Raw genomic sequence first — 23,336 nt, 5'->3', positions numbered from 1 at the left:
GACCCCGAGTGTTAGTTTCCTTGACACCCGTCCTCGTATGACCCCGAGTGTTAGTCTCCTTGACACCCGTCCTCGTATGACCCCGATTGTTAGTCTCCTTGACACCCGTCCTCGTATGACCCTTACTCTTGGTGTCCTTGACACCCGTCCTCGTATGACCCCGAGTGTTAGTCTCCTTGACACCCGTCCTCGTATGACCCCGAGTGTTAGTCTCCTTGACACCCGTCCTCGTATGACTTTTACGTCTAAAACAATATAAAACAATTGATTTTAAGTCGTGTTGTGGATATTAGTTCTTATTGGCTTTGGATACTGTTCTCTAAAATTAATTTCTGTGTCAATTATTATCTGAATGTCTCTTCCATTTATTACAAAAATAAATAGGACGTATTGTTCCTTGTTGGTGGTAGTATACCATGTTCTATTTTTTCCCATTTTCATGTTGTTGGTTTTTTTTACGTAGTGTATTCACCACATATAATAACTTACTGTTTAATGACAAGACTCTATCCATTCTGAAAGTTCCCCAATGTAACCAATAAATCCTTCCATATTTGTTAAAAGCGTTTTGTGAGGGATGCTGTCATAGACTCAACATGACTCTTTATTGTTGACATCCTTCGTTTTACAAGTAAGTTGAGTATCAAAACTGTGATCTGAAATCTTTTTAATCCAAACCTGTTTTGAATAAAGTATTTAAAGAGAGATAACTCGTGCTGTTTTGATCCCTTTAATAGCAGAATTTCAGAGACTTTGAATATTACTGATAACAGTAAAACGTGTTTAACGTTATAAGCAAATGAATTCCATTCCTCGTATTCATTTGATTATTGGAACGAAAACATAAAAAAAATCTTTAATCCATTTGGAATCAGAATTGACTTGTATAACACCCGATAAATAAAATAATAACTCATTTTATTAAAAGCGATTGAGAGATAAATAAGACAAAAAGAGACTCCCCCCCTCCCCCCTCCCCCCCTCCCCCCCCCCCCCCCCCCCCCCCCCCCCCCCCCATAAATTGAATTCGACTTTGAAAGAGCTCAAATTTTGGATAAGAATATGCCTCTCATTTATAAAAAGGCGACATTCTAAAACGTAATGAAGATATTCTGACATGGATTACCACAATAACATGCTGCATGTTTACAAGGTTTGCCCTTAAAATGTCTAAGCATTCAGCTTAAGACCATTGACCCCAACATATATAATAGTGGTAGACTGTGAAGGTCGAATATAAGACACCCGAAAAATGAAGAATAGAAGGTATAAAAGAAGAGATGGTAAGAAAAATTCTAAATTGAGGAATCTCTAGCTACTATTGGTCACAAAGCATAGCGATTATTATCACCAATAATAGGTAGAGGCAGGTGGTTTTAAGACGCAAGTAATACATTTATTACGCATTTCATATAACAGGAGTTTCCTACGTTTTCTACGGTTAGACAGAGATTCTCGGCCTCTTTCATAATATAAAATCATCAATACGGACGTAGATGGAATATGTCAGGACTGATCAAATTAACGTTTTATACAGTACATTTTTAGGCGACTAAGAAAGTAAAACATTAATATTTCTCATAACAGAGGTATAAATTTCATTGCTATGACCCCCTCTTTGCGTTTGAATTAAAGACTACCTCTAAATGTTTATGATTATCAGTGAAGTTTTGGATTTCCCCATCAAACATTTCATCTAAATCGTTATCAATGTTAGCATAATTGGTGATCTATCTTATTAGGATTCAAAGAAACCAAGCAAGTATTAGTCCATGTATTTAACACATTTAGATCATTATTCCGTGCTTTCCTTTAAGTTTCGGGAATGTCACAAAAGCTACATTTATGTATTTTTTCCATATAAGTGCAATCCATATATGATGACAAATATCAATAAGCTGGTAAACCATAGAATGACCATGCATAAACACTGATACTTTTTCAAAGACCGTTCCATAGTGTACAGTAGAGAAATTGGCCTGTGGTTTTAAGGAGGATGTCTGCAACCTTTTTAAATCTTGGCATAACGTTGGCTAATTTCCAGGTATAAGGGTCAAAACCTGTTCCTAAAGACATATGTGATATCAGTTCCAGAGGAATACACGAATAATGAAACGGGACATTACAGATGTCTACAATGTGCATTGGCGTAGAACCTTGTTTGGACCAGCTTTAGTATCAGTAACGATATTCCTTACGTAATTTACTCGGCTCTTAAAGAACCATCATTTCTATCGATACAGCTCTGAAATATCTGGTGAAGACAACGAAGATGCTCTTCAAAAGTATCCGAACATACAATGAGATCATCAAAGTTGATGAGCCAAATGTTCAAATGAATATCACTTTTCGATCACGTGTTGGTAGGTTAATGGGATGTTGGACCATCCAAATGACATTCGGTTAAATGAAAACGGTCCAACAGCGAAAGCTGTCAACTCCTTATGTGCTCTATCTGTCCCTTCCTGATAGTATCCATTTATCCAGAACATTGGAGACTTTGCTGCCACTCAAGTAGTCAAAATTTCTCTCTTTCCTATCCCAGGTAATGTAGAGGAGTCCTTTATAGTATAATTATTGCCGATGATACTCATACTTTGTATATTCCCATCTTTTGCATCCCAAGCACATCATGAGACGTCCACGGACCTCCTGAAAATCCATCCCGACAAAAGCTCCTGAAGGTTCTCCTCTAACCCCATATAGACCGTGCGGTGACGTTGCTTAAAAGGAATTTAGTTCCAAAGTTCTATTCTGTGTTGAACCAAGGAGGAATGGATGGTATTATCATCATGCTTTGAAAATAAAACCTCGTATTTTTGTAATTATAATTCAAATGTATTGCCAATATCCTTCTGGGAACGATGATATATTGTATCTCATTCTTCTGTCGATATAGTCATTCAACATAACATAGCTGTTCGGCCGCATCGCAATGCTGTTCACCTCCGTACCTATAATAAGTACTAGTCTGTTTCCATTAGCATCAGAGTGTGAAATACCAGGTTGAATGAAGATCTGCGTGTGATACGGATCCTGTTCGCTTCATCTTCCCTATGCATGCATACATCATAGGAAACAATATATTAACGCCAAGTAGCAAAAGCATTGCAGAGTTTTAACTACTTTCCCGGAGACTAACAATAAACATGTCAGTGACTCCCAACAAAGTCCAGGTACAGCTACAGGAACCTCTGCCTATATATTCCAAGTAAAAGCTAACATCGATACAATTCACACTAAAGATATCTGTAAAATGCATTGGGTGACAGTCATCTTATAGGAACATTCTCTAATAATGTTCCGAAAATGTGGAGAGAGTAGATATTGAGCAGCAAACCTTAGACTTTTCTCTTGGCGAGAAACAATGATACTTTATTTGCTGAAGCCAGCAACTATCCAGCCGCATGTTTTTTTTTTGGTTTTTTTCCCCTCATTATTATGGACTCTTCTTGCATACCCTGCCAAATGCCCTTCTTCATAGGTTAATTCCCTTGTTAATGATTTAACCGGTCACGGCATCCAAGGTTAATGTGATATTTCTGTCCACACTGTCAACAAGGCCGGCCATCCTCGCGTGGTTGTCACTGTTAGTTTGTCCAAGATGTACTAGTTTCAGACTTTTCTGGAACTTCTGAGTAGTTTTCGTCTATGCCATATATCTGTAGTTAACTGCTTAGTCATCCCCTTCACTGTTTTGTCATTTGCTACTTCATCACTATCAATGTAAGCAGGATTTGGGAATTGTCTTCAACACTCCAGTGTGAGGCTTGGTTCTGAGTCCTCTACTCTCTCGTCCTGCTCCATTTGACATTCCGAAATCACAAGTTGATCGAAGTCCTGGAAATCTTCACAGATGGACTGACTGTAACCAGGAGTAGACATGACGTTGGAACCATCATCTTCATTCTTAGGACCATCGGTTATTTCCTTGAACTTGATCAAGAAGGGAGCTCCATAGACAGAAGTTGGCATTCCTGTAGTTTGTACCTTTAAGGTGCTGAAAAGGCAAAATAATGACAATCCAAAGACAAGAAATAAGCGTAAAACAATGCACCTGAGATCCGAACGTACCAGTACATTTGTACTAAAATGGACATTAGTTATCAATAGACAATATGTATATGTTCCTATAGAATGCTGTAAGGGCCTAGTTATTGGCCACTTTGGATTATCTTACTCTTTCACTCAATGTGTTCAAATGCTGTACAAAAAAGGTAGAATAACAATTAACACAAGAACACATATGTACAAAAGAATGAAATTCAGCAGGTTTCAAAATAAGATGAACCCTAAGAGTTCCATAAAATACCGACTTTGTATAAAATCTAACCTAAAATTATATCGATAACGATTGAAAAAATATAAAAGCATTATGGTATTTGTAGAAGGGCGCCAGGGATTGTTTACGGCAACAGGATAAAACTGCTCTTCCATCACCTCGTATAGATGTTTCCTTTTGATTCTGAGAGGAACCGCATGGTTTTTCCACATCAGATCTCAGTCCTGGATATTTGCAAGTGGAAAAGGAAGGTATTCACCTGAACAAAACAGTACTAATTACAACAATAGAGGGACAGTCCTATCCGCTGGTATCTGTAATACATCTGTGACTACTAAACGTCTCATTATACTGTGTTTCGCGGCCTATAGTGGGATATTTGTCAAATTAAAGCTGAAACTAAACCTCGAAAAGCGTATTTTTTTTAGAGAAAGGAAATGTCTTGGTTAAGTTATTTATAGAGAATAATATCCCCCAGAGACCTTCCAACGTACAATGTAGTTACCATGCATTGTCCTGAAAACTACAAAGCGGATTAAAACATTTTTTGAAGAAAAATTACTGCCCGATCATGATCATTGAAGTGTCGATACGTCGATGTCGTGATATAATTCAAAATATGATATTCTTGGTATTGTATACAATGGATACCAGTTCTAATGGATTTAGAGAAAAGTGATTGTCTATCATGTGTAAACCTGCATTGGAACCATATTTACGGCGGTAGGGAAAGGACAAAAACGAAATGAAAGGCAAATATACGTGCGGACGCAATACTCTTCCATTTATCATGAAACATTTTTAACAACATTAAATAATACCCCTGCATCTGATCGTAATGTGATATAATCTAATACCTCGTTGCCATTTCCTAGCTACGGTACAAATTTAACTGTTTAACGGTTTGACACTTTCTCGCGACCATAACGGGACGTTAAACAAAGTAAAACCAAACTTTCTGACTAGACAATTCCACCTAAGTTTGCTTAAACACATGAATATAATAATCGATTTTATCCTTTTAAAGTCATTGAATCTAAAAATCTGAACGAGAATTATGATTTTGTGGCGACAGATAATCCCGATAATCTGCTATTATTGCATTTCACGTTATAGTTTCATAACCTATTTAAGACTAGGCTTACTGTATACAAACTTGAGATTGAAATCTTATTATACTGGCAGCTTTCGTCACTGTAACAGGTACAGGTACATATCCTACGGCCATATATATATATACCTGGATGATCTATATCGACCCGAAACACAGTAAGACCTGCTGTGTCGAACAGACTTTCAATATACCTAATCAATGTAGCACTAATATACCTGTAATATTAATCAAGGCGGGCCTGTTTTGTAGTGTCGGGTTCCAAAATGCTGGCCATCAATAATGTATCAAGGCATGCCGGTTTCAATTTCGAAAAATAATATCGTGACCTATCTAAGCTGTATATTAGCTTATGCTGTGACGGTGCGGGGCAGTAACCGATTTCTCTACTTACACCCGAGATTGACGAATTTCAACATCTACCTGTAATCAAGGTGATTCGACAGGTATGTATTGTTTTATTTCTTAATCACCATATAATTCAATGATTTTTTAAATGTTTATTGGATTAATAAGGAGCCTGCATTAGTAAGTTGCATAAAAAATCGTTCTCACGGTTAAGATTTGTCAATGTTTTTGCCACTTCGACGTTTTGCGTTATAAGAGGTCACGTATATAAATCAACAAGAAAAAGGAAACCACAGACCCATACAAGTTCTTAAAATGAAATAGACCCCCTCCCCTCATCCGCATCTCAAACATACACGCTTCCAATTCAACCATTCATAATTTTTTTTTTTAATATGAATTTTCTTTGTTATTCTGGCTTTACGGGGTTCAGTGATTAAGGTAGCAGGATTAGTGGAGTAACAGTATTCAAACGTTTCTGTATAGAGAAACCTTTGTTAACTGAATATCATATTGGTTTTTATTCCTACCACGAAAACTAGCTGTCGGATAACACAGGTTCACACAGAATCGTGAATATAGTAGAACACAACACCCTGTTTTTACAGGTTTCTTCATTCCGACACCGAGTTCAGTTTAGAAGAGATGTACGTTTGAGTTATTTTCCTTCAATTATTTGAAATAGCAAAATCCATTTTGTCATTCGTTGTTTTACATTTGGAAGTCTGATATTTTCAATGATTTCAAGCATCATTTCACTGACAAAGGTTCACATTAAAAACTTTGTCTATACGGAAATGTGTCACACGGGAATAATTATTCAAATTGTAGATAAATAAAACATATTTCCAAACAAAGAGATATACTGATATCCATGATTTGCTGACTAAGGGAAAAAATGTTGACATGACTAACTAGATCGATCGACCATGCAGATCGACATCAATAGATGTTATCATGCATGACTGATACCTGTCATATCCTCATCACATTGCCAGTTGACGTCACGGATGGCTAGTACGGAAGACAATATTCAGCAAGTCTCTGATGAGGCTGCTGAAGTCCCCGCCGACCCCAGCATAGAATCAGCTGCTGAAACCGACGTACCAGTTGAAGGGAAAACTGCAGGTAAGTTCCAAAATCGCAGTAGAATACATGTACTGTCATCAAGTTATTTTAATACACTTTACTTGTGTATGGCTATATATAAACTTAAAACAATATAACTTACCTAATTACTTTAACTATCCGAGACATTATAGGGTTGTTCATTTATTCATAATGGGTATAGAGCATATATCCTCTAAAAATAAATAAAATAAAGGAGGCTAATTCCGACTATGATTTTTTATCAATAAAATATTATGATAACACAATGCTGATATTATACATTGAAAAGAAGTATATCCCTCTAGGAGTAGCAATGTAATACCAGATGACATCTGTCTGTGAAATAGTTAGTTAGAAACGACTTTTATGTATATTTAGGGATGTGTGTATCTCTCGTTGTTTTTGCTGTTTGCTGTACACTTAAAAGACGAGCCTCAAAATAAACCAAAATTAAGTACATGTAATACGAATATCTTAAAATTACCTCGCTGTCATTCAACCCAATACCCCAATATCTGGTTACAATTTATTCGATTTTCCCACAGCAAAGTTCGGAAAGTGAAATGAAATGAGAGGTATGATTTTAAGATTGTTTTCAAACCGCCCGACACTTCTTGCGCCATTAAGAATGATGTGCTAGTATATTACCTGTCCACTGCTAACTTGGTTGTTCCACTTTTTAGCAACCACTATCCAGGTTGTCCTTCCATTGTAATTAATATAATTTTAACATCAATTCCGGTTGCCCCAATAACCCAGACGATATCAATACTAGTTGATAATGATTTTCTTTTTAGATATGCTCAATATCAAATAAATTTGCATCCCAAAACCGAAATGCCTGCGTCGATTGCAATAAAAATGTTACCGATGCAATATATGATTTACCACGCCATGGGACATGGATCTGCTTTGTCTGGTTGTCGGAATCGCAAACGTGATTGGTGTGAACACTTGCAATTGACTCTTGGCTAATCGCATGTCCTGGGACATCATTTTGACCAATCACCAGTCTCATAGTAACATTATAGACACTCTTGGCCAATCGCAAGGCCCATCACGTTATAAAGAGACACTTTGGCCAATCAAAAGATCCGGGCCATTATCTACTCACCTATTTCTTAACATTATATGCACTCTTGACCAATCGAAATTCCTGGGTCGTTATAGGAACACTTTGGCCAATCAAAATGTCCGGCCATCATCAGAACTATTTGGCCAGTCGCAAGTTCTCGGCCTCGAACGGCGACAACCCCGTATATAAATGACCGGACCAGCCCAATATCAAGTGATAACCTGAGGGGTGTGATTCCATAGTGATAACCTGAGGGGTGTGATTCAATAGTGATAACCTGAGGGGTATGATTCCATAGTGATAACCTGAGGGGTGTGATTCAATAGTGATAACCAGAGGGGTATGATTCCATAGTGATAACCTGAGGGGTATGATTCCATAGTGATAACCTGAGGGGTATGAGTCCATAGTGATAACCTGAGGGGTATGATTCCATAGTGATAACCTGAGGGGTATGATTCTATAGTGATAACCTGAGTGGTATGATTCCATAGTGATAACCTAAGGGGTATGATTCCATAGTGATAACCTGAAGGGGTATGAGTCCATAGTGATAACCAAAGGGGTGTGATTCCATTCTCACTTAACCTGATCGGGTATGATTCAATAGTTTGGTTATTTAGGAAACAACTCCATCTGGGCGATTTTTGTTTTTGTTTCTCCACTGTTCTTTGGCAGCTGATGATAAGGTCGGTCCTTAGATGTTGTGCTTGGGACACTTTACCACATTACTCTGGATATTATGTCCCGGACCTCCATCTGATAGTCAATGGTATGGTTATCAGCTACTATAGAAAGATGGTCTGCCTCGATCAAAAATGACCCTTGCTGGTTACCGGACGATGACCCAGCAAATAAACATTGAAACTCTTCGGAGGCAATTGCAACCCTCCCTCACCTCCGCCCTGACTCATTAACTAATCATATGGGGGAATTTGGTTTAGTTTATTTTGTTTAACGTCCTATTAACAGCCAGGGACATTTAAGGACGCGCCAGGTTTTTTGGGGAAAAAGGGTTTTTATTAAACCACTATTTTATCGACATATTACTGACACATAAAAGTGAACATTTTTTTGTATCTTAAATTAGATGACTTGCAATTCGCTTTCTAAACATGCGGTTCTCGGATTACAAATTTATACCCTAATGGCATTTACTGTGGTTATACACTGCTAATGCTATCTCATTACCTAAGTGTCAGCATCCTGATTTACATTGGCACGCAGATAGAATGTACCGAAATTCCAAAAAAACACTATCTAATACACAGATATACATACGCCACACGTTAATTTTTATTCATGAAAGGAACGTTTCGCAGGCAACGCTAAATAATTAATCATTGTGTCAATCAATATCGGGTCGACACCATTTGAGTGTGTATAACCTACTTATCTACTGCTGACACATCCAATACTACAGACACCCGTCTCTACAACTTAACGACACCTCTCTGATAACCGCTGGTCACATTCACGATGGACATTTTGACGTTGACCTACACCTCTATCCCACTTGATTCCAAATGGGACGGCCATCGACGAGGTAGGGAATATCACTTGGTGACACGAACATCCACTTTCTATCCGAGAGAGTGTAAAAACAACTCAGTTGCATATACACTTGTACACGCAGAGTGCATAGAACATGTTAATTCGTTATTAGTTCTTAGTACTTTATTTTATACCTTCATTTGGTAGAATTTTCAATTATATATAACATAATTGTTTTTTATGGAAAACTGCATACAATTGTTTTCTACTTAATTCTGTCATCATGCGATCGTTAACCATGTCATACTATCGTCTAGGGAGGCCATTTACGAACCAATAATACCACGTCACGCATGCTCTATACCACAATGTATCTATGGAGCTAATCATTAGAGCTCAAGTAGGTTGTGCAGCTGGTTGGAAAATGTACGAATATTTATCTGTTTAGTTTTTAAATAAGATATATTATTGTTGACATGTTGGTGCAATGCTGCATTTACTGACATAAAGCATTGCTTTAGTAAATATTTAGTAATATCTAAATTAAAACGCTTCATGCATGGTTTAAATTGCAATGTTTACACAATACTCAACGTCTCCGCCTAATTTGTGATCGTTCTAATGATATTTTTGCATACATCTATTTTAGGATTTTAAAATCAATGACATTTTATTATTGTTTCAACTTCAAAGCAACAATTTGCGTTGACATCAAGTTGCTCGTATTGGATTGCTGTGAAGCATGCTTGTTTGGGTGGTGGAATGTTTGAAATCTTCACTAGAGCGTATAAATAACAGATATCAGACAGATAATCTGATACTAGTATTGATTTGTACAGTATAACATTACTTACATTATAGCTTTATTCGATGGCGTGTGTATTTGTACACGCATATAGTGCGCTTTTGAGTTCATGTGATAATGAAAAATATTATACATATGTTTATATATTAGAAATCCAACACCCACATGGTACAGCTAATACATTCCGTGTTCATGCTTTTAAATACCGATTTCCATGCCCATACACCCATTTCCATATGAAAATGAACGCGTTTTGAGGTGTTGTGTGGTATGATAATTGTCTTGTAAGTTTTTGTTCAGATAATTTTCACAGGAGTCTTCGTTTTAGCGCTACAAATATGAACTGGAGCGTTTCAATGCTTCCTCTGACATGCATGTTTTAAAAAAATGTTTTTCATCCTCAGACATGGAGGAGTTGATCCGGCGATGTAACCAATCCATCATTGACTCCCAGAAGGCGCTCACCAAATATGATGCAGTACAGGAAGAGATTCAGGGGGCAAGGTCTAGTGTTATTGGAGGCATCTCCCGTCTACAGCGGCCCTCTAGGCGATGGAGGCGAGCACGGGATGATTGTACGTACCGATACAAGTTTCTAAATTATTTATTTTACAACAATTTATACAAGCGCGAGGGGTCTTATTATGGGGAAACCGGAGTACCGGGAGAAAACCCACGAGGTCGGTCACATACCTTTTCACATTGACTGGGAAATCGAACCCTGGCCGCCTAGGTGAAAGGCGAGAGTGTAATACCACTGTGCCGCCCGACCACCCGATATAAGTTGTAATGTGTACAGACTGAAATTCTACAGGCGAATACTAATCAGTGTTCCTCAAGCGTTTGGCGCTATGATGTATGTTGAAGTTAATATTACTTCTGTCTAAGAGTTTGCTTGAGAAAGAGTACACGAACACACTTGAAATGCTATAAAAATATCAAAATAGCTGTTGCAGGATTGTTTTACTTCATTGAGAAAAAAGGTTATAGGATCTTTCTTGTATTGGTTCCTTCTTATTTACAACCCGTCACGGCTTGCAGATGCATTGATTTTGCTACGTGTTATTGTCTTACTATCATTTAACGATCTCATTCAATATATGTTAACAGATGCTGACGGCCATTTATATGGTACCGTTATAGAAGCAACTAGGAGAACGGAGCCCATCGCACATAGCACGCCGAACAAACCCGAAAGAGATATCAGTCCTGTAGGTCGGGCTCAGATCCGAGGGATCAAGGACAACAGTCCGATGGAAAAAGTTCTGTCCATAAAGGATGGCAGAGAAATGAGTCCATTAGCTAAGGCTAGGGCGAAACTGGACAGAGAAACTAGCCCAGTGGCCCGAGCACGCGCGAGGCAGGAAAGAGAATCCAGTCCTATGACAAGAGTGATAGTCAGAAATGACAGAGAGTCAAGTCCGCTGGCAAATGCGATGTTGAGGAAGGACATAGAGCAAAGTCCGATGGCGAAAACTAGAATAGTTCGAGAAGGCAGTTCGACAAAACAGTATATCGTACCACCTATCGTTCTAAGTCGTGGGTTAGCTTCGAGGTTGGACCATCCAAGTAGTTCGTTCGACGAGGAAAACACAGGTGAAACGGAGGAAGATACGATGGATGCAAAACTAGAGCAACTAGCAGATGACCTAACAGCGCAACCGGAAGATCCTTCGAAAAAAACGAAATCGTCATATGCGCAGATCGTTATGCCAGAATCAAAATATCAGCAGGAACGGCTGCGACAGTACCGAATGGCGCAGATTCAAGCCGATGAAATCGGTATTCCGATATCGCTTCAGGAAAAGCTTCGCTATCGAATGTCTCTGCTAGGAGATGATGATATTCTGATGCCGTCTTCATTAACTCTGAAGGAAAGACTGCGGTACAGGATGTCCCTTCTTGAAGACGACCTCGACGACGAGGTTTGGGAGCGTATAGCAGCTCGTGTGGCTCAAAATAAAGATTCTGATATTGCAGTTCCTATATCTACTATGAGCGGAGAGACACTTTATTACAGAGTGTCGGCTACCGATGCGGAAATCCCTAGAGGTTTGTTTCATCATGCGGCAAGGAACGGCGATCTCGCCCTGGTTCAAACTCTCGTTATGGATGGAGTCGACGTTAATGATGTAGATGGGGAAGGAATGACAGCGTTACATCATGCCGTATCAAAATCTCAGATTGCTGTTGCGAAGTTTCTGCTTTCACTTAAGCCAATAATTGTAAACATGGCCGATGTGCAAGGAAAATCTCCTCTTCATTATGCTGTAGAGAACGGTCACGCTCCAGTCCTCGTCTCTCTCTTGTCGCATGGTGCGTTTCCGAACAGCACAGATAATCAAAAACAAACACCACTCCACAAAGCATGTCGTGATGGGAAACACAACATTGTCGATATCCTCCTGGAAAACGGGGCTTCCCTTTTCGCTTTCGATGACGCAATGAAAGCCCCGTTGCACTATGCTGTTGAGAACAACCATCCTGCTTGCGTGACGACTCTTCTCAAAAAAGGTGCGCCTGTTAACAACAGCGATGGAGATCAACGCACCCCTTTGCATTATGCAGCTCAACTAGGATTCTTCTTGATAGCAGATATCTTACTGGCCAACGGAGCGATGGCAGATGCACTTGACAAGGATATGAAAACAGCCATTTTCATCGCCGTTGAGAGCGATTTCATTTCCATGACTCGCACCTTAATCTCGTATAATGCATCTGTAAATACGGCCGACGTAGAGCGTTTAACACCACTTCACATCGCATCCGTCAACGGCAATACCGACCTGGTTATTCTCTTGTTGCAACATGGGGCAAGAGTGGATGCCCTGGACTGCGCTAACAGGACGCCGATCAGTTACGCAGTGGAGAACAACGAGATAGAAGTAGTTCAACTCCTACTGCAGCATGAAGCCGGTGTTACCATCGTTGATGTTCAAGAGATGACGCCTCTTCATTACTCAGCTGAAATCGGAAACGAATTTCTGGTCCATCTTCTGGCAGATCACGAATTAAAGCATTCCTCAAGCGACGCGACATACAAACGTCTTCTAGATGTCGCTTTCAAGTACCAGAACGAACTACTCGGAAGCATGACAATGACCCACGCTCTAAAAGGCTACAGCGAGATCATTCAACAAGATAATCAATCTCTGAAAAAAAAAGGCGAAGCTACAGAGATGATGAAATCGTTGTTGAATATGGTCTGCAAGCACTTCAGTCACTATCATGGAGAAAAGCTGGTCCGCGTTTGGCCCGGATACAAGGAATTAGCTGCGGACAGTCCGATGGTTGTTGTCAACGTGTCCAACTTACCAAAAGTGAAACCTAGCGTCTTCATGGGACTTCCTATTGTATACAAGTTGTACGGTTTAGTCAGCGACGAGTCCATTATCCTCAGCTACTCAAAATTAGAAATAGAAAAGCTGACAGATCCTTTGGAAATCATGGCTATACAACGCATCATTACTAGAAATATCGCTCGTCTGAAACTAAATCATAGCAACCTCGTAAAGGTTAGTGCCAGCGCAGTTAGGTCGTTGCAAAACGGTTCTTTGCTGGCAAAAGAAGCGTGCATTGTATTGTACTGTAGGAGTAAGGGTATTATACCGTTTGGAGAGAAACCTTTCCCGAAATATATTGAAGATATCCCAGTAGATATTCGAGATGGATTGAGTAGCGTCTCGGAGGGCTTGGAAAATCGGATCGGCGCTAGCAAATTATCCAGAGAAGCCTTTGACGGATCGAGAAGCAGTGAAGATAGTAGCCGAAAGAAACTCGAATTCTAATCCAGTAGGATTTAAATACACACCTTTTTTCATGTAATTTCATTTGTTGGTGATGTGCCGTGTTCTCCCAGCTGATGGGAACGTCGTGATTTCTTTTTTAATCACTGACGCACTTGAGTATCATGGATATTATTGTTATTCAGTACCGAATGTTGTGATTTTACATCTGCTGCGGCCTCTGGGGCTCGCCTGTCACCAGTGAAGTTCAGAGTTATGCTTATGTTTCATCTCACGTCACAAAATGCTGCTATTATTAGAAGTAACTTTGCAGTAGAAGCAATAAAATGGACTGTGTAACTTTTAAAACAGTTTTTTTTTAAGTTATACTGCCTTAGTTGTCTCAATTCACGACATGACTGTGGTTAAGCTTTTGCAATGTTAACTAAAAGCACGCACCTGTTTCTTTCGTTATTCGTAGGTTGTTATTTATTTACTTATGTTTTGTTGTTGATATACCACAATGTTTAGTTTTATATATTTCTATTTTAATAAACTCACAATATGATGAATTGTTTTTTATCTAATTGATTTTCAGTATGAAGCATATAGATTTTCGTTTTAGAAAACGGTGGGAGGCGGCATTTAAGAAATGTTCATATCGGGAAACGAGGGGGCGTTTAACGGTGGGGAGATAGGGAATCTTCATTATAGAAAACGCTTGGATATGGAAGATACGAAGGCGCATAAAGATCTAAAAAAAACCATAAAACCAGGTAAATCGAAGACACGTTCAATCATACCTAAAATGAAACCATTTTAAGTTTCTTTATCATCACCTACATACAGGTACATACAAGTCAATGTATATCTATCAATACTTACAATACTTTACAAAACTGACATGTAACATCCAGGAAAGGTAAATTCTCATTACATGTATTAATCGTGATCTTCCGAGTAGTTACCATACTTCATATTAATCATGTTTTTTTTAATGGTATTGTCTTTGAACCATTCCTATGGTGCTTTTATAAGTTATAAACTGCTATAAATATCAAAGCATCTCAGCATTTACATGTGCTACTTCTTGAGATATTTTATGTAGATTATCAATTCAACCAAAATAAGTTGTTTATTACCGACATTTAAGTGACATGAGATCAGTGTCACGTAGTAGTCAATCTACAAATCATGTGACTAATTACTCCTTGCTATTCATGGCTTAATGTTTCATAAGAGGTTATAGAAGACAAAGTCCGACCACTAGACTTTCTCTTTCTTATGACCACATGGTTTCATGGAGTTATTTCATCTTTTTCCAAACAGGCACTTCATACTTGGGACATGGGTTCACCTAAATGAGGCAGTGAGGCGACCAAAAGTAGGTCACTCTGACCTACGTTGTGACCTTTGGCCGACATCAAAGATAAATGTTGCCCGGGATCTCTCTCCAACACTTCTTAACATTGTCACTTCATATTTGGGGCATTGATTCACCTAAATGAGGCGGTGTGTAGCGTACCAAAAGTAGGTTACTCTAACCTACATTGTGATATTTGACCTACATCAATTGGCTCTATCACCCACATTGTGACCTTTGAACTACATCAATTGACTCTATCTCCCACCCTAACCCACATTGTGACCTTCGACCTACATCAATTGTCTCTTTCTCCCACTCTAACCTACATTGTGACCTTTGACCTACATCAATTGGCTCTATCTCCCACCCTAATCCACATTGTGACCTTTGACCTACATCAATTGGCTCTATCCCCCACCCTAACCCACAGTGTGACCTTTGAACTATATCAATTGGCTCTATCTCCCACCCTAACCCACAGTGTGACCTTTGAACTACATCAAAGACAGACTGCGATGGAGCACATGCACACGAAAAAAAATCCAGATTCTTCCTGCCATGTATGTTTGTAATACTTAGATATTCAGTTTCCATACAGTCCTAATACATCTGTATGCACACTGGAGGTGTAATATTTTCTTTTAAATGCAATCTACCGGATTCGGGTCTCAAATATTTCAGGAAACAGTATCAGCATTATGTGTTTAAATTGTTAAAATACCAAATTTAGGTAAGTTACAGTTGATATTACACCCTAGATAGGGCGATATCTGTTTCGTTTTCACAACTTAATCTCGATATAAAATTTAATTAATACCACCGACCAAATGCAATCAAAATTGAATATGTGTCACCAGATCCAAGTTCAAGGTAAAAGGACACCAATTATCAGTAAATATCCATCAAAATATTTATCATCTGTGCATTCTTGGCATTCCGCGGGAGATTGTAATTTGCTGAAAAGTTTTGTTCTAAAACCGGATGTGTCATTGTTTGCTGTCTTTATCAATTTACACTAATAGCTAGTAAAAATACTTGTGGAGTAAATTATGATGTGTGCCAGATATAGCTACAAAACTTTTAATCCTAATTTGTCTCAACAAGCCCCAAAACACATATATTCTTTTTTAAACTAGAACTGTCGTCGAGAGGGCCAACTCATACCCCCGCCCCTCTGGTGAAGATTTTCCAACAAAAACCTGTTTTTAGTGAACAGGTTACCACAGCAACCTAAATTTGTTGGGGAAAAACCTGCATGCATATGTACACATTATGAGTCCCTAACATTCCTGTGTATTTCAAATGAAATTGGTTGATAGCTATATAGGACATGATATAGATTACGCACATCTACAATGTCTAAGGGTCATTGCCATAAAGTTTCGTTGAAATTCCCTCAGTAGTTTAGGAAGAGTAGCCGGTACATCGTTGTGTCTACAGACTCACCCAAAAAACGAAGTACAAAATGTATAGTGACCTGGTTACCATTGTAACCACAAAATTACAACATGATATAGATTACGCACACCTACAATGTATAAGGGTTATTGCCATAAAGTTTCGTTGAAATTCCCTCAGTAGTTTAGGAGGAGTAGCCAGTACATCTTTGTGTCTACAGACAGACAGACGGATGGAGCGCCGGCCGGCCGGACGAACAACCTGATTCCAATATACCCCCCTAACTTCGTTGTGGGGGGTATTATTAAAAGAAGTTAGTTGAAGAAGCTAATCCAGCGCCATCTTGTATGGTTAAGCCAGATGATCCAGAGTACAATACCGTTTAATCATCACTTTATCTAAATAATCACAAAAACAAAGATTGCTTTACAGAGAAATTTACTAAAATATATCACATATAATCGGTCAGAAATCAACACACTCAACACATTTGCTAAAATATTGCATTGAAGTGTACGCAAATATCATACCAGCAAAACAAGCGACCAGTAACATCTTGAGTTGTTTTCACCAAACTTTAAAGTAAATCTAAAAAAAGCAGTAAATGAGTTCATGATAAATGCTGTTTTAAAGTTTAACTACAAGTTGCAGTATTCTGCCATTCTTTGCGAGTGAATGTACAAAACAAAAGCCTAGATTTTTAGTTCTGGAAAGTAACTAATATTCATGCAGAAAGTAAATGTTCCATATTCTGCTAAAAGATAACTTTTAACAGAAGTACTTTTTATTTTATCTGTTACAAAGCTTTTGTTGTCTACATACACAATACATGTGGCTATATTACTTTTGTTGTCTACATACACAATACATGTGGCTATATTCGAGAACCTCTAATATCATATTGAGTTGTCATGGATAGTTAGTAGTAAATCTTACAATTTCTTATATAATATTAATATCATGATCAGACCATTATTTGCTAATAATAAATAAGACAGTGGAAACATAAATATGTTGAAAAATATTTACTCCTTGATATATCTAATTTAAGTATCTTTATATGTATGAATTTCAGAAAAAAATATTGCAATTACATTATGATGAGCAACCATGGGTACAGGTAAGCTTATGAATAATAAAGTTCTAATTTGTAAAACTCAAATTTGTAAAACTCAAATATATAAACAATGTCCATCATGGTACATCAATACAATGATTATAAACTGAGTATAACAAGTGAGTAAACTTTGCATATACCTATAAATGAATTGTATACAAATTGTTTACATATATATCAGTAAATAAACTGTTTAGATACTGTAATAAACTACCATATTCTGAATAATATTTCAATAAATTAAGCAACTAGATTTTAAATTACTTAAACCGGCAGGAGACAGGTAAAATTGTTTACACAAGTCATCAACACAATGATGTTAGCTTTTAGGCATCTTTTTTCAAGCCATCATTTTTCCAACATTATTTTTTAGACTTTTATTTCAGTTTACATGAACTTAATTTGGCATGTTATTGTCAACCCTGATTAAAATGTCAATTCTAGTCAAAGGCAGTTTGATTATTAAACATTTTACAATATCATGAACCACAAATTCACAGCTTCCTAAACCATTCAAAACACGAGTATCAAACCAAAACTTTTCTTATGGTTTGAAAGGATCTCATGATGACGTCACAGTACATACCATTCTACATGACAAATGATCATTTCTCTGGTTGTCTATTTCATCTAGAAACATGTAATAATAATGCTATTGTTTAGTTCTTGTTTACTTTGTAACCTACCATTGAGACAGTAGCATCAACAACATACTCTAAGAGACAATAAACCAACAGAAAAAAATGACATATTTGAATATTTCTTTATTAACAATAGATATGAAATGAATCTCATCCACGTACATAAATGCTTACATCATATACAAGTCTTTTCAGCTCGAGTATATAAACATCAAGAATAAGCATCAACTCCATGAATTTTGTTATAAACGTTTAAACAAATCATATTCAAAGCCAATAGTATTAATAAATTGCAAAGCACATTGCAACAGTTTTAAATCTGTATACACAATATCATGATGCTTCTACATGCTTACATATAGACGGAATATCTCTGAATCTAAAAATTGTCATTTCATGTAAAACATACACATTTAATAACAAGACAATTAGAAAAAAAAAGTTTTTTATGTCGTTTTAGAGATCGCAATAGATATGGATTGATTGTAAGTCTATCTCCAGCAGCTCAATGACCTTCCGGAGACACTTGAACAGTGCATGCATGCTTTCCCCTCTCCCTACCCCCAAAATTCTCAGACTTCAAAACAATATTTGAATTTGATATTTCAATGTCTTAACAGTTTTGTGAAGCAAGTAGATTGAAGTTGTAATTTTTTCGTTGATAGCGAAAATTTAAAAATCTGCAAGATTAAAAAACCATTCCAGTCACTAAAACAACAAACACAAAAAGCAGGGCCAGGCATGAATAAAATACAAACTTGATATTAAATGTGTACATTTTAAACCAACACAACAAAATATCTGTACAGTAATATGTTAGTTTGTCCAAACAACTCGGCCACACAATTAATTTTACATGGTCCCAAAATTCAAGAGTTTTCCTCCAAAATTGAGATTCATTTCATCAATATAATGTGCAAGGCGTGAAAGCTTTGTGATAAATGTCTAAGACTAGGCTTGCCGACTAAATGCAATCAACAAAGGACATCATCAACTCTCTTCCTTGACAAAATATATAATTACATGTCACAATTTTAAGCATTTTAACGGAGTTAAACCCTACACTATGAACTGTATATGTAATGAGGGAAAGTCAGGATTACAGTTGTAAGATAGAACCTAACTGTGGATATAAATATTGATAACTTGTGCTACATTATGAATATAAATATAGTTCACACACTTAATGAAAGCATAAAAAGTCATATTTAAAATAAAAATATTAATAACAGATTTTTAAAATCATCGAACAATAAGCAAGTCTTGCCAAGAAAACAAGGATTGTGTTTGGCAGAGACCACTAGCTCCACATAAAAACATACAAACATTCCACAATAAACAGCAGATAATTCAAAGATCAATGATTTTTAGCAGTTTTTTTCAATATTAAAATTGAATTTTTAAAATACTTAATTTTCTAAAAAAAAATATTTTGAGTTTAAGAAACTTATTTAAAAAGAGAGCTACCAAATGAAAATATCACCAGGGCATTTGACCTATTTGGAAAATGTTTCAGCCATTAATTTAAGATTTATTGTGTCTAATTAAACAAAAAAAAAAACACAGAAACAAACTCCACTATCAGCCATAACAGTATAAACTCATCCATAGGACTTTGCAAGAGTCCAAGTGTCTCCCAGAACTACTTCCCAAGTACTGGTACTCATTACAACAGCAGGGCAGATTGGACAATTACTATTTCATAGCCATTCACGATGAACAATTGTTAAACAGATTTGTATGGAATTGTCCTAGTACTAGTAGTAAGTTATCGACCTTAATGGAGAAAGTGTTCCACAACCACTCGACCGGTGCAATACAACGTTATGGAATGTATGTTTTGTATTGATAGAAAAAAAAGAGAATAACTGCATAGTTGGAATATGGTAGTTTAATTGTCTGTTTCATAGCACTGAAGTTTTTTTTCGCCAAATTTAAATCTTATATGTTAAATATCACTCAAGATGTCAGACAGACATCATAGTTCAGGGACTATCACTTTAAAAATGATAAATGGCCTTGTCATCAAGTTTGCAGTTGAACCTATGATAATATATACTCTTACTATTTAGCAGACTCATCAACTTCTCGCGATGTTTAACAAGTTCTGTCTTAAACAGGAAGGTAACAATGAAATGGGTTGTTGGAAAATTGGTTTCTATGAAAGAAAACTGAATACTGAAATAAAAGAAACATTAAATACCATTAAATAATAACAAAACAAAATGAAGAACAAATACAAACATTACTCTTGTATTAACCAACCAAAATACCATCAACAGCATATGAATTGTAAATCTTATTTACGAGAGAAATAATATCTTATAAAAGTGGCGTGTTCCCATGAAAAAAGAAGACTCTAAACTTTAAAAAACATGGTCCCTGAAATAAACTTCCATAAGAGTTAGTCAAGAAGAGTGACGATAATACAACTGTTTTCAGTTCATAAAGAAGTCTATGTTCACCAGTCCACAGTTCACCACAAGTCTGTGAATACCACATAAAACAATGAAGTCTGGGACTACATTCCAAAATAAAAACATGAACTGTTAGCAGTTTATTTAAAATTATCTAAAAAGTGACAAACTTTTACAAACTTATAACCTAACACTACAGTGCTGTATCATTCAAAAAGACTTGAAAAGTATGAAATATGCTACAAAATTGTATCGCATTAAGGAACAGTCATGGAAACTTCTGTTTTTATTTTCTTACAGAGGGTCATGCCAACAATGATATTTGTGATCAAGACAGCGACCCCACCCTCTCCGAAGAGAAAAAGTATTCTCAGTTTTCAAGAATACTATAAAATATAAAAATTGTGTCTTAGAAAAAAGGAGATGCCACAAATAATAATCAGAAATCCCACAGCATAGCCATTTATATGATTGTAGTCACTACACAACATAAATACTTTACATAACACTGGAGCCCCATCACAGTTCGCAAAAATAGTACCAAGTATATCCACTGTCAGACAATACACAAACTGATAGGCAGGTTATCTATATGGCATTCATAAAAAAATTGCATTGTTACAAAAGAAGAGACTGAAAATTCAAGGCATTGTCACAGATCAGGGTCTGTCTGTTCTGTTTTAATTATAACTTCCTGTGAAATCTAAAAATTCAACAGCTTTGACAAATAAATGCTGGATCACTGATTTGCTGATTGGTATGCAAAATATTTCTAAAGACAAAGTCGTAAAACATCAAAACTATCTTATTATTTCTTCCCGGTCATACAATTTACAGCAAGTTATGTAAATATTGATAGCCAAATGCGGTTTTACCCGAGTTTTACAAGAGAATGCCAGTCTTCATCTGTAACAAGTCCATCTATAATGGTAGTTATGATATTTCTCAATGTTGTTGAATTCCAGTTTTCCATCAGACTGCTGATGTTACCATTCCTCTTTATCATGCGAGTTCTGATCTTCTCCCAACCAGACGACACACAGTATAAACTGATATAAAATCATGACAATACAATGCTTTGAGAGCATAAAACTACAGTCACATGGTGTAAGCATGGTGACCAAGGCAACAAAACACCATGGCGACATCAAATCACAGCACTACTTGAGCAATTCCTTCATGTCTGACATCGCCTCCAGAATGGCGTCGGCCATCTTGTCTGCTGACGTTGTTTGACAGTACTTGTTGTTAGTCACATGGAAATTCACTGAAATATGACGAAAGAAAAAGTAGATTACTTTTGATATATATACAGTGGATCTTGCTATTAAAAATTATATTTTCTAGAGAAAAAAATGTCATAATAACCAAATAAGCAATAAGAGGTCCCAAAAACCAGGAGAGTTAAGACCAACTTTGATGGTTACACCTGACAAAGTTAAGAAACACTTATAATAACAAAGAAATTTGATAAATGTGGTTGTGTAACAACGGAAATGAAAAACAGCGGCCACTAGCTAATATCTATGTGGAAAGTTGGTATTTTATCACCCTAACAACAGCAATGTTACAAAATCATTTAGCCTGATATATATGACACTTAGTTAGTCAAATTACCATGATTTGCTCACTTTTTTAAGGAAAGCATTTGCTACCATGGTCCATTAATTACTAATTATTCAAGTTAACAAATAATTTAACACAGTTCATAATATTTTGGATAAATATTCTCACCTGACATCATATTGCGTTTATCACATTTTTAAGCTACTGCTGCAGTTTATATACTCATTTTTAAATTGTATCAATAACTGACATGTTTTTCTACAACTAAACTAGTTATCTTTTTTATGTAACAAGTGTTTTTTTTATATATATTGTCGTAGTTATCGTTTATCATTAAAGTACTAATAGCGATTTCCTTTTTTGATACTAAAACCTATGAGACACAACTTATTGGTCTGATTAAACGGCACAGTAGATTTCAATAGAAACTTGGATGTCATCATGTACTGGACACAAGAGTTTATATAACCCAGGACAGTGTCGAGCTGGATAGCTAGCTAGGCAAGTCTGACAAATATAAACAGGACAGTATAGAACTGAATACATACACATGTCTTCCCCATAGATCATGTAGGATATCCCGTAACCATCGGGGGAGGCTGGAGCAAAGCCACCGCCCATACAGGAGGTCTCCAGGGTCCACTGGTCGGTGTAACGGGTCGGAGTCTGTGATGTACTCAGTTTGTCGGTCATCCAAAAACTCTGTAATACCGCAACAACAACAAAATTCAAATGCAGTTAACCCAAAAATTATGCTTTCATATCAAACCCCTTAAATTCACAAGATCTTGATAAAAAGTTTTCTTTCATTGTAAATTGGAGTGACACCCCCCCAAATCAAAGGTAATGCCAAAATAAGACTACAAGGGTTAGAATTTCTG

The 23,336-nt window shown here is 36.9% G+C and overlaps 2 protein-coding genes across 2 annotated transcripts in view; one reads left to right on the top strand and one right to left on the bottom strand.

Annotated features, from left to right (window-relative positions):
• The first annotated feature begins 5,623 nt into the window (after positions 1–5,623).
• On the top strand, positions 5,624–14,510 carry LOC117323754. The gene is made up of 4 exons (XM_033879181.1): positions 5,624–5,839; positions 6,740–6,869; positions 10,630–10,800; positions 11,336–14,510. The coding sequence occupies exons 2-4, from the start codon at positions 6,752–6,754 to the stop codon at positions 14,011–14,013; spliced, it is 2,967 nt and encodes a 988-aa protein (XP_033735072.1). The 5' UTR covers positions 5,624–5,839; positions 6,740–6,751; the 3' UTR covers positions 14,014–14,510.
• Positions 14,511–17,135: 2,625 nt separating this feature from the next.
• The window catches only part of LOC117323753 (carnitine O-palmitoyltransferase 1, liver isoform-like), a 51,394-nt gene continuing 45,193 nt past the window's right edge, over positions 17,136–23,336 (bottom strand). The window contains exons 18-19 of the mRNA XM_033879180.1: positions 23,004–23,157; positions 17,136–22,156 (exon numbers count right to left, since the gene is read on the bottom strand). Of these exons, the coding sequence (XP_033735071.1) occupies positions 22,050–22,156; positions 23,004–23,157 (261 nt within the window). The 3' untranslated portion in view covers positions 17,136–22,049. The remainder of the gene's footprint in view (positions 22,157–23,003; positions 23,158–23,336) is intronic.

Source organism: Pecten maximus, chromosome 3, assembly GCF_902652985.1.
Source record: "Pecten maximus chromosome 3, xPecMax1.1, whole genome shotgun sequence".
Taxonomy (NCBI): domain Eukaryota; kingdom Metazoa; phylum Mollusca; class Bivalvia; order Pectinida; family Pectinidae; genus Pecten; species Pecten maximus.
This window is presented reverse-complemented; position numbering and strand designations above follow the sequence as displayed.

Excerpts from the sequence above, each read along its gene's own strand:
- LOC117323754 (XM_033879181.1), top strand. The coding sequence starts at position 6,752 with ATGGCTAGTACGGAAGACAATATTCAGCAAGTCTCTGATGAGGCTGCT. Across the intron at positions 6,870-10,629 it reads AGTTGAAGGGAAAACTGCAG|ACATGGAGGAGTTGATCCGG; the intron begins GTAAGTTCCAAA and ends TTTCATCCTCAG. Across the intron at positions 10,801-11,335 it reads GAGGCGAGCACGGGATGATT|ATGCTGACGGCCATTTATAT; the intron begins GTACGTACCGAT and ends ATATGTTAACAG.